The 12,070-nt window shown below is 39.0% G+C and overlaps 1 protein-coding gene across 2 annotated transcripts in view; it reads right to left on the reverse strand.

The window, feature by feature from the left end:
• Positions 1-1,227: 1,227 nt before the first annotated feature.
• MST1 (macrophage stimulating 1) overlaps positions 1,228-12,070 on the reverse strand; it is a 34,465-nt gene continuing 23,622 nt past the window's right edge. For both annotated transcript variants that reach the window (XM_039358698.1, XM_039358697.1), the window contains exons 11-18: positions 10,990-11,126; positions 9,610-9,645; positions 9,302-9,413; positions 8,781-8,858; positions 6,550-6,696; positions 4,686-4,792; positions 2,712-2,851; positions 1,228-2,086 (exon numbers count right to left, since the gene is read on the reverse strand). In XM_039358698.1, the coding sequence (XP_039214632.1) occupies positions 1,925-2,086; positions 2,712-2,851; positions 4,686-4,792; positions 6,550-6,696; positions 8,781-8,858; positions 9,302-9,413; positions 9,610-9,645; positions 10,990-11,126 (919 nt within the window). In that variant the 3' untranslated portion in view covers positions 1,228-1,924. The remainder of the gene's footprint in view (positions 2,087-2,711; positions 2,852-4,685; positions 4,793-6,549; positions 6,697-8,780; positions 8,859-9,301; positions 9,414-9,609; positions 9,646-10,989; positions 11,127-12,070) is intronic.

Consider the following 12,070-nt stretch of genomic DNA (forward strand, 5'->3'; position numbering starts at 1 on the left):
CTTTTCCTTAGCTGTGCTACTCCCTTTTATTCTATTGGCTTTTGAAATCCAATAGAATAGACTCTCTTAAATAGAGTCTAATTCTATTGGCTTTCAAAAGCCAATAGGAATTGTCCAGGCTGTCTCTGCCGTGCTGAGCCCGCCAAAAGTCCCATTCTGCAAACGGTGCTGCACTAGTTGAGTAGTCCTCGACTTACGACCAGTTGGGGGTCGCGGCATTAAAAAGGTTGAGAACCACTGGTTTAAAGTGATGGTGACAAATGTGACATCAGTTGTCCACACATTCCAAATCACCTTTCTGTATATTCTGTATATTTCTTTGAATATACATTGATCCACAATTTTAAATACTGTACTGTGAGTAATACTGTGAGGCAAATATTTAATTTGGTTAGGGGGCAATTTAGTTGCTATGACTTGTTTCTGTTCCTAACATCTGGTACTGGGAGGAAATACAATAAGACTAGTGCTTAAGGCATTTTTAACCAGAACATGGTTAGAATTGTCTTTAATTTTATCTATTTGAGAGAATTTCAATTTGTTGAATTGAAAATAATGATCAGCGATAAAGTTCAGTACAGAGCCGTGAAAGGAAACTGTAACTAAAGATATACTGAGTTTGTCTCAACATATTCACTGATTGGTAACCAATATACTCTACTGCTGGATTTCCACAAATACTGGCTTTTTAAAGAGAAGATTTTGGTGTCCAAAATCCTTGGTGAACTTCTACAAATCATCCTACATCTTATTTCCAAAACCAGGATTTCTTTAATGATATGAGTGATATTACAATGAACATGACAGCAGTACTAATTCTTATATCAAAATTTTGGCCTCTGTAAGAATGGCCATTTGGCATGCAGTTGCTACAAACAATATAACTGTGATTACATAAAAGAGATAAAATGCAGTACAATCATTTGTAATGGCTATAATTTATATGTTATTGGAGAAGTAGTGTTTCAGAGAATAACAGAAATATTATGCTGTTAAGATAGAAAAACTATCAGGTTTTCCTGGATTACAAAAATGTCATTTCAGATGTGAAAAAAAACTTGAACCACATATAGGTTAACAGAACTATAATGTATCAATACATTAATCATTAACATTTTTAAAAAACCTACCGTTTATGCCGGCGTATAAGGCGACTTCCTCAAGCGCTAAAATCGGTGCCAAAGACGGGGGTCGTCTTATACGCCAAGTCGTCTTATACGCCGGAAATACTGGTAGTTTCCGGCGTATAAGACGACGTTCTAGGAATGCGGCTCGCCGACAAAGACGGGGGTCGTCTTATACGCCATGTCGCCTTGTACGCCAGCATATACGGTAATGTCTGGACTGCAAAAATAAAGATGTCATATGATGTTTCGTATGCTGGTTCAGAGGATAAAGAATTTATTTACATTCAGCTGGCTTGGACAATACCTCCCATGAACCCTTGGAGTTGGCTATGAGTTGCAATCTTTTGACATCTGGAGAACACCAGATTGCAAATGATAACAAAAAAAGAGAAGGAATCAGTTTTCAGAAAATCACACTGAAGATCTCCAGAAATTATTTCAGGGCTTAGAAATGGTGCATATGTTCTAAGGGAAGCAATATTTCCTTAAACCTGGGGAACATTCAGCCTCAACTGAACTTTTAATACTGATGACAAAAAAGAAATTGCAGACAATGCCCATGTTAAATGTAAAGTCAAGGACTGCTCCAGTGAGGCGGCTATGGGTAGAAGTGTTACATATTGAAGTTTCTGTCCATGAATATGTCCATTGAAAGAGCTATACTCTTGGATAACAACCAACCACTCCTATCAAAAGGATATGGATGATTTAATAATGCAACACATTAGCTTATGCTTAGTTAAAATCACATTAATTTAGCCATATGTTCAGTGACTTTGTGATAAATATACATCAGCTCAGCTCAGCCTCATCACTTTGTTGATCCAGTCAACATACATGGAGATTCGGATGAAAGTGGCAGGCACGTCTTTCCGGGCACATACCCGCAATGGGGTGATCACACCTTGTAGCACCCAGCAGTCTTGAGTCAGGCAGGCCAAAGGACCTCCAAAATCACCCTGCAGACAAAAGACCAACTTGAGTCAAAAGCAAGCCCGAGCTTAAGGAGCACAGCAACACTTGACAAGGTACATGGGTTGATTTTCTACCTCAGACTTTTGTTCAAACAGCTTTCCTGACCTACTTGCCTTCACATACCGTAATTTATCTGCAGCTTCACTTTTCAGTTTATATTTTGGGGGACTCTTTCCCACTGCTCATCTTTTTTTAAAAAAAAAAAACAAGAGGTTGGCAACACTTTAGGGCACGTCATGCAATCTCCTAAGTACCCATGCCCATGTCCATTTTTTTTTAGATCAATCTCACAGAATTGCCTAGCCTGAAATGTTTTGCAAAAATATTGTAAGATTAGGTGATTTAGGAGATTGGCCATTTTTCAAAAATAAACGTATTTAATCAAATTGTGGGCCTCTTAGACTGGGGTTATTGCAGGTACCATGTTTTTGGCCTTTTTGTAAGGCTTGTCCCTATTCTTTGCTATTCACTTTCTAGATGTTGGCCTCTCATTTGTATATTTACTTCTCTCAACCGGTCACTTGATGGAGTTTTCCTGCATTCAACCTTGATCTCGTTGCAAGCCAAGCAATTCAGTTTAATACAAATCCACCTCCTTGTCCTGCTCACCTCACAGGCTCCCACGCCAACCTTCAGTGCTGATGTACATAATTCATTGTCCTTCAGACGGCCTTGAAGGGCCACATTGCAATTCTGATTGTTCATGACTGGCAGCCTGGCCACGTTGAGGACATTGTCATTCCCAGTTCCTGTGTGCAAAGAAGAACCGGAGCTCTAGATAACGTGTGAGTTGTGGACCTTTATGATGATGAGACTCTCTTTATGATGTGCTGCTCTGAGAGTCTTACTTTCGGGTAATTTATTTGTGGTTAGTATTTTATGTGCTGGCATCTTTAAAAAGTTTTAGCTTTTATCATAGAATCAGTATGTATGTGCCAGAGCAGGGGTAGGGAACCTTGGTTCTTTTATGACTTGTGGACTTGAACTCCCAGAATTCCTGAGCCAGCCATGCTAAGGGGAAAGGGAGGGGTTTCCAAGCTGAGCCATGCTGGCTCAGGAATTCTGGGAGTTGAAGTCCATGAGTCATAAAAGAGCCAAGGTTGCCAACCCCTTTGCTAGAGTATATATTTTTTATTCTCATATCTACTTGCTGTATTGAAAATATTTGTGCTGCAGATTATTATAATATTGTATATTTCTCATCTTATGTAACAAACTGCCAAGTAAACAATATTATTGGCCAGGCATATATAAACACTAATAAATAATCAATTCAGTATTATTACCCACATCAGGCAAACCATCCCAACAATATTATAGCCTCTCAAAATGCTAAATATCAAGATAGTTAATAGTCAGGATACGTCAATATCCCTTTAAAAATCTGTATTATTTAAATGAAAATAAAAAAACAATGCCAATAAGTAATTATCAAACTCTGTAGTGCCATGATCCACTCAAATTACAAATAGGGCAAATTGATAATATTTCAACAGGATATTTTTCATCACCTTAATAATATGAGTTCAGGAATCTGTTCTAAATAAAGTTTCATTGAAATGTGTGCATCATACAATAGTTAGAAAATCTTCCATATAGGGAACATCCTTAACTGGAAGGATATCTGGTTAATAAAATATTGGAAATTTTAGTCTTGATTAGTTTTCTGAGAGATTCTCGATATGGAAAATATTCTTATTTATGTCTTCATTTTTCTAATAACTTCATATCCCTTTGGAATTTGCATAGCAGCAGTAGAGAATTTAGAGAGGGCTTTTGTGCTTCCTTATTTAAAAAAACACAAAGAATTAACATAACTCAATCATGTTGTATATGAAGATGCTTTTGGTTTAAAAAAGTAGACAAATTTCATAACTGATTAAACACTATTCCAATTAACATCCTAAACTCATTGGTCACATTTCTGCTTAGAATTCGGTCAGTGGAGTAAATTTTGTATTCAGAGTTCCATTAACCTAAATAAGCAATTCCTAAAAAGGAATTGATAGCTCAGTTTTTCAATTTGTACTCTATCTGGACAAGCTGACTATCTACACAATGTGGAGTACAATCCTGTCAGGGCTGTGACTTGTTTGCACATGCAAACTTCAATTCCTGCCAGTCATGCTCCAGGTTTTCTCTCTCACTGAACAACGAATAAAAATGTGAGGAGGAATATTACCTAATCCAAAAGTCCCCAACCTTTCTAGGGAGGCGCCTTTAGGAGCACATGTACACATGCAAACAGGACTACAAACGCGCATGATGTTCATGGCGACGGTACCTCCCGCACAACACTCATGGTGACACTAAGGCCTGTGCAATGCTTGTAGTGCATTGGCCAGCCACTCACATAGCCCAGTGGCCAACAGGCCACTGGCTGCTAGTGGGCTGCGGCTCACAGGTTGGGGACCCCTCACCTAGCCAGTTCCTGACGACTAATGGTTAAATTGTCATACACTTAACATCCAAGGAAAAATCCACATTTTTACTTCCTTGTCCCAGCAAGATAGAATTCCTGAATAAGAGGTTGGTCCAATTGGACTCAATATCCCCTGAATCAATCCTTTTTCCAGATTGTACCTCCGGTGCTACCCCATCCTGCAATCTCACACTCAGTGTCCTCAGGCACAATGTAACGCTCAGGTGGAAGGCAGATCAATGCCACACGTTGATTCAGAAGTGCAGGCCTGTGGTGAGAAAGAGCAGGCAAAAAGCAACAAATTCACACCTCTGTTCTGTACCCAGAAGCCACCTCAAAGTGCTGACGTATTTCAAGCACACCCAAGCTTGGCTGGTGGTCGGCTGATGCTGGCATCACATCCATGACTGATCTTTCTGCCATGAACAGTGATAGCTGCTGCATGAGGCCTTCAGCAAAAGCGTCAGTAGGAGGGAGCTGTTTTCAAGGAGTCATCACAAGCTTGGGGACTGTGAATCTCACCTGAAGCAAGCCTTTTAAGTTTTTATTCTATTGAATTCCTTCTTGTAAACCAAATTCATGGAAGCCTGTTTTCTTGTAAAAGCTACTAATGGACTATTCCTGTGTAACAGTTTCTTTAGCAACTTCAGTCACCAAAGCAACTTTCATCAGAGAAAGAAAAATACCTCATACCGGGAAATATCTTTAGCATGTAACACCTTTTGCCTGAAAGCCTGGTTCTGAAAAAGTTATGTACATTCTGTCTTCTCAGTCCCAGGGCAATTCCCACTTGCACCTAACCACAGCCTAAATCTGCCCTGGCTATCTCTTTCTCCACTGAACCCGCATCATGTTGCCTTCATTTCATCCTCAGCTTAAGGCACATTTAAGTCAACCTAGCCCTTATTATTATAACCACCGTCCTTATTTTAATACCATCCAAAGGAAGTAGGTGAATAGTATTAGGCTTTGTAACCTGAGGGGAAGTCAGATGGCAGAACTCAGAACAAAGGCAACAAGTCTACTTAGAGATGGGCAATGGGGTAGCAAATATTAAGCTAATCATCAGTTCAAAGAAGAGTTGGCAGCACTGTAACATAATGTGGGTAAATGCCTACTGATGAAGTTGAGTCAGCATCACTGCCAATATCTATTTCCTGCCGAGCGTCATGTTTTTGCTCTGCTTTGCTCTGCCACCCATAGCACAGCGCTGACTAGAATATATTTTCTAAAGATGCAATTATGTATTTGTTCATAAAGGTTTTTAAAATATGAGATCAGCCTTGGGTAGGATTCAGTCCCTGAAGCAGGAATATATCAACAATTAAGAGCAGAGACAAGAATAAATAGCATGTCAACATAATTCCCATTTTTCTGACAAGGGATGCCTTTGATGGTGGGTTTCTTCTAGAGGAGATGTGAGGAGATCAGCTTACCTGATTGAGAATCACTGAACCTAGTAATTCTAATTTAATTTTCTTGGAACTGACTGGGGAAAAGAAATCTAAAACATTACCTGCAAAGTTCAAGGAAGAAAGCTGCCTGTCAGTAAAAAAAGAAATATCTTCAAAGAGTAAGATTGCTGCCAAATTTAATCTTGGCCCTGGATAATCCAGTCTACCTATTAGACATTCCTATCCTGTCATGTCTCTTAATTGTTTCTGTTTGTGAGCTTTTTTGCAGCATACCCCCATCTTCACCAGTTCCTTCCCCACAAACCATACAGCTTAGGATGGAGGGTGGAACACACCTTGACAGATTGTTGTCCAAAGCTATTACATCTATTATTGTATGCTAACCATGTGAAATTTTGAAAATGTTCCTCTCCTTTGCCTTGTTTCATAGGGTCCATTCTGATTCTCCACCTCAATGAGATTTCTCTACAACAAAGTATGTATTTTGCAGTTCCCAAAATATAACAGTGCAGAAGAGCCTATTGAGGAAGCCTTGACCTTCGCCTATTAGAATGTAAACTAAGTTGCTTTCATGCTACATGGGATACAGAATATCTGAAAAGTTACTCACCTCTCCAGTTTCAGCATCACCACAAGTGACTCAGAGGGACCACAGACAATCTTAATTAAAGGAATGGCCTGTTTGTTTGGGTCATTAGGACCAGGGTTCTTAAAGAGCGTTCCAAGCACGACGTAATAACCAGTTAAGTCAGCATCACTGCCAAGAAGAGGAATTAATAATGGTTACAAGGTCACTGAAGCCTTTCCCTAAACAGAGGCTTCCTAAGTAGGAAAAATTAATAGGATATGAATAACTTCCGTCTGTCTTTACACTTTTCTGCAGCTATAAAGGTAGACTCCTTTGAGTTCTGCTGACTGGTCACATTTATATAGCAAAAATACAGAAGTGATTCATCACTGTCTTCTTCGAATAATTTTTTGGCTTTCCAATCCAGACCATCACTTGGGATTTCCCAATAGTTTCCCATCAAAATATTAACAAAGTCTAAACTGCTTAGCATTTTCTGAGTTCAGCCAAGGTCAACTAGCTGCTGCCTCTGTTCTACTGGCTGCACCTACCTAGATGTTGATCACTAAGTCTGTGCACCCTTTGGACCTCACCAAAGTGCCAGATAATACCTCTCTGCAATAGAACAGAGCAGATACCATTGTTTCAGATTCCTGCATAAGCCTGAGAAAAAGTGCTGCTGTTTTTAGGAGATGATTCACTGCAGCGATTTTTAAAGCAGTGCTCTCTTTTCAGATGTGAGAACCTGGGAAATAACATACCCTCGTCAACAAATAGGACCAATGCTCTGCACTTGTTTTCATAATCATTTCTGAAGCATGCATGCATCGCTCTATTAATTGTTCCTATCGCTCTTACAACAGAAGCTGAGTAATCCTGGGACTTGGATTGGCGAGATTCAAATTTCAGTCCATACTCAGTCATGACATCAGAGGATAATGAGCATACGAATACCACAGGCTCTTTAGAGAAGAGAAAGAAGCGTACCACGGACAAATATTTTCCAAAAATATGCATTTTAAGCAATTTCACATAAATGGCTTACTTAGACTGATTCAATTACTCCTTCCTCCATGAGTTTTGATTTTAAGTATACCAAGTATATCTCCTAAATGTAGGATTTATGTCACCCCCACCTAGAACTAATCACAGAAAGTACCCATATCTTGTTTTAGATTGATTTATTTATAGATATGTTCTCAGGCTGTTCTCTGGCTGTTAGCAAATCAAACTGTTATTTGGTTACATTGAACTCAGACTACAGAAGAATGACTGGTTAGCCCAGTGGTTCTCAACCTGTGAGTCGGGACCCCATTTGGGGTCAAACGACCATTTCACAGGGGTCGCCAAACAAGGCTGTCCATCATTTTTTCCCCACTTTTCTTTGACCACGCCCCTGGCACCCAGTGATGTATAAGTGATTGGGGGTCACCACAACATGGGGAACTGTATTATGGGGTCGTGGCATTAGAAAGGTTGAGAACCACTGGGTTAGCCACTTCACTTGGGGCGCTTACTTCTTGGGGTAGCTTTTACCCTGTGGCCTTCTAGAAGTGGGGCCTTCAACCCTCAGTAATCCGCAAACAATATTGCCATTCCTGAGAGCTGAGTCCACTTGTCTACCCGCTTGTCTCTGTGCTGTAAGAAAGTGCTCAGCAAAACAACAAACAGGCTTATTTGCTTAGTTAAACATGCAAAGTACTCCAATGACTCAAAGCTAGTTATGCTCTGGTGTCTGTGAATGACAGCTGTTTAATATATAGGCCTACAAATTTATTTAACATTGTCTATTACTGTATTTTATTTATATCCCACTTTTGGACCTACATCCCGCAAGAGTGCTTCCAAATATAAACAATAGATAGTATGTGTAAAAATCAAAATAATCTTTTTTATTTAAAAAAAACCGTTTTCAATAGAATATAAAAAGGACAAAATCCTCAAATACACCAGAACTAAAGCCATTAATTCCTTCACCATGCAATTTAGAGATCCTTTCTGGCCTCTGAATATAATCCAGATTTGAACATCAGACAGAAACAAAATGTCAGTAACCCTATGGCTGTGTGGCCTGGGAAAGTGCTGAATGTAAAAGAAAAAAAATGATTTGTAATTGACAACTTATTTTTTTTAACTCCGTTGAACAGATAAAAGCTAGCACAAATTAATGGAAAATAAGATAGAAAAAAGAAAAAAAATCAAAGAAAAACGTACAAGAAAGGGGGAGGGGGGAAAGTAACTTCTAATACAAGCTTTGCCAGAACTCTGCTTACCAGGAAGAGAAACACAGCCGGGTGCTGATTACCCACTCCTCTTTTACCAGGGATCCTCCACAGAAATGGACTCCTTCTCTGGAAAACAAAAAAGTGGCACATGTCACAGGAGCAAATAAACCCTCAAACTTGGCTCTTGGCGGAGTGGGTCCAGGTTATCTGCAACATCCAGCTTTGCAATAGGGCATTCAATGGTTGTGCCCTATGCACCCCTTTCTGGTCTTCGGCAAAAAGTGATCCAAATGCACAAAACAGCCTCATAAAAACATGTAGTTTTCCAGGGAAGCATAGAGAACTTTCCTATTTTGCAATCTCTTATGAGCTGCCAATTCAGAAGATAATGAGTAATGACACTGATGGTTCAAAGCTGCTCACAGGGTTACGATCTCCTTCTTTTAAAAGAACTACTAAGGTGATGGTTCTCCCATTAGGATTCATTCTCTGCTTTTCTGTGTAAAGTATCTGTAGCCAATATTTTTTTGCACCTCCTGACCTCCCATCACCACTCAGATTCTGCTCACCGATTGCGAATGCTGACTGTCCAAGGTGAGTTTCCAGGTCCACCTCCTACAATACGAGCCCGTAATGATATTCGCTCATTCCTCCTACCACACTGGTCAAAAACCACATTCTCTGCAACCAGAAAGTCAAGTCATGACATATTGTCCTTAAATGGGTTTTTTTTAAAGCAACATACTTTTTTCTAACTATTCACATAGTCACCGGAAGCCAAAGGCAGAGGGAAAACTTGTGTACCTGTTTCCTTTTCTCATCAAAACTATTTTTCCCACAAAATTACCACAAAGAGAATGCCTGGCAGAAAGCTCACCTGGATTCAGCAAATTGGACTGATTCTTGTCATCAGCTGTAGAAACAAAGCAAAACATTGATTGATGCATGCACATTTACGTTCCACTTATTATTTATTTCATGACAGTCTCTGAAGTGCCAAAGTCATTCATATTCATTGTAGAAGGCTTTTGTTTCTATAAAATGCAAGTCACCGTGTGTTTTGTCCTAAGTGAGTGACAAGCACACCTCTTCAATTGATTGTGAGTTGAATTATTGTTAGTTTCTGTTGTGGCGTCTTCTGGTTCAGGATTATTTTAAGAGGGAAAAGTGTCTGTCACACTTTATACAGTAGATGGTAGAAAAACTGTTTTGACAGAGTGTTGAACAAGCATTCATTGATTCATTGGATTTGTAACCCATCTTTTTTTTGGTCAACTCAAGGTGGTTCACATATTTAATGCTCTTAACTCCTATTTTCCCCATAGCAACAATACTTTGAGGTGGGTTGGACTAAGAAAGAATGACTGGCCCAAAGTTCCCCAACTAAGAGAAGACTAGAACTCAGAGTCTCCTAGTTTCTAGAACAGCATTTAGCCAAACCAGAGTTCAGGCATTAATTTTAGCAACCTATTTGGCATTCAGAATCATATGTCATTACATATTCATGATTGTTTTTGAAGCCAAAAAAGGAAGACCTAAAATCTTCCATTTTTTGAAAAAACAAACTACCTTGCATGTATTTGAAGCAACAGGTGTTCCAGAGATTGTTAAATTAACGTTCCCCTTTTCCCAAACCACTGGTCTTGCTGTCTGAAGTTAATAGGATTGGAATCTAGCAACATCTGGAAAACCAGATGCTCAATTCTATTATAAACATAAACATCAATACCTTAATGATAAACAAGAAATCATATTCTAGTATATTTTATTCACGTATTTATTAAATTTATATGCTGTCCATCTTCCTAGCATCCCCTCTTGGAAATGAGAATTGTGGTTATGTTAGACCAGGAGTGTCAAACTGCCAGCCCACAGGCCGGTTTCATCATACCGGAGCCACGCCCACCTCATTGCCGGCAATGGCAAAAAAACTCCGATATGTTGCGCGACATCACGTGATGTCACGAGTTTGACATGTTTGTATTAGACTGTTTAATTTATATTGTGAATGCATGTGCCACCTGTTACTATGCTTTCAAATGCTCAGACAATTTACATTGCAAACAAAGAAACAACTTCTACATCAGAACAGGAAAGGTAAGCCAAAGCCCTCACTTCCTTTGGCCACAAAGAGGTCAACGTGGGCATGAAAAATCTTGGCCTCTGGAATAGAATCTGGGCAAGAAGATCACACCAGCTGGCTCCCAAGAACAGACACTAAGGCAGCGTCCATTTCTTCATCACAAATCAAACTTACCACATGGTTTAATGGCACAGTAATCAAACTGAGTGTTAGGATCCATAGTGTAGCACCAGGGCCCATGACTGTCATTGTCAGGGTTACGACAATAGTTCTGTTCAAGGCGCACATTAGGTAGTAAGGGAAAGAAGTGCCTAAGAAAATTTTTTAAAAAGACTGTTCAGTATTGTGTCATTTTTGCCTTGTTTATATTTTGGGGATTGCTGCTTTTTTTAAAATAAAAGTTACATATATTCAATATATTCTTATGGCTGATTCAGACACTTGAAAGCATCAATAGATACTAATTTTTTTCCCTAAAATTATTCATGGGATTACTGGTTCAAGTGCCTGAACTGGTAGTGACAACGTCACCATGGACTAACACAATATAAAAGTAGTAATGATATCTATGCAAAACAAACAAGACGAAAAAATAATAGAATACATGTGATGTTGCCATAGCAATGTCCTCAACTTTGTCCCTATTTTTAGGGCTTTATACGTCAGTGATGAAAAACCAACCCTACTTTTTTAGGGGGTTTGAAACATGCTCTTTCTAATGAGAATGATTTAACAGAGTTTCCAGAAAGTCTTTTTTGTAAAAGCGGGCTGAAAATAGCCTATTTTTGGCATTTTTACAAAAAACATCAACTTTACACTCAATTTGTAAAGTAGTGGAAAGCAGTAGGAGAATGAAATTTTATATTCGAAAACCTTGTGTTGCTAAGTTATTACGCGCAAAGTTTCACGTTTATCATACCTTTCCTTCCAGAGATATAAAAAGCTAAACTTTAAACTTTTTTTTAGCTGCAATATTTTCGGCCAACTTTGCTCCAAATTATCTAGATGGAGATCACTCATGACAATGTTTTTATTATTTTGTTTAATAGAGCACAAAAAGTTGTGCAAGATGGCCAAGTTTTGTTTCTCTGAACAAAATATTGCCAGAGATATTATGTCTCAAAGTTGCTGGAACCTCAGAGCCATACTGTAGAAGGCTGAGGTATGGGCTCAAACAAATGACTATATCTCCACAAGTATTGCATCGACAAACGTAACACTTTACCAATGTTCATTGGGGACATGTGTGCATGTT

This window comes from Crotalus tigris, unplaced genomic scaffold, assembly GCF_016545835.1.
Source record: "Crotalus tigris isolate CLP2741 ecotype Arizona unplaced genomic scaffold, ASM1654583v1 scf7180000019060.718356, whole genome shotgun sequence".
Lineage (NCBI taxonomy): Eukaryota > Metazoa > Chordata > Lepidosauria > Squamata > Viperidae > Crotalus > Crotalus tigris.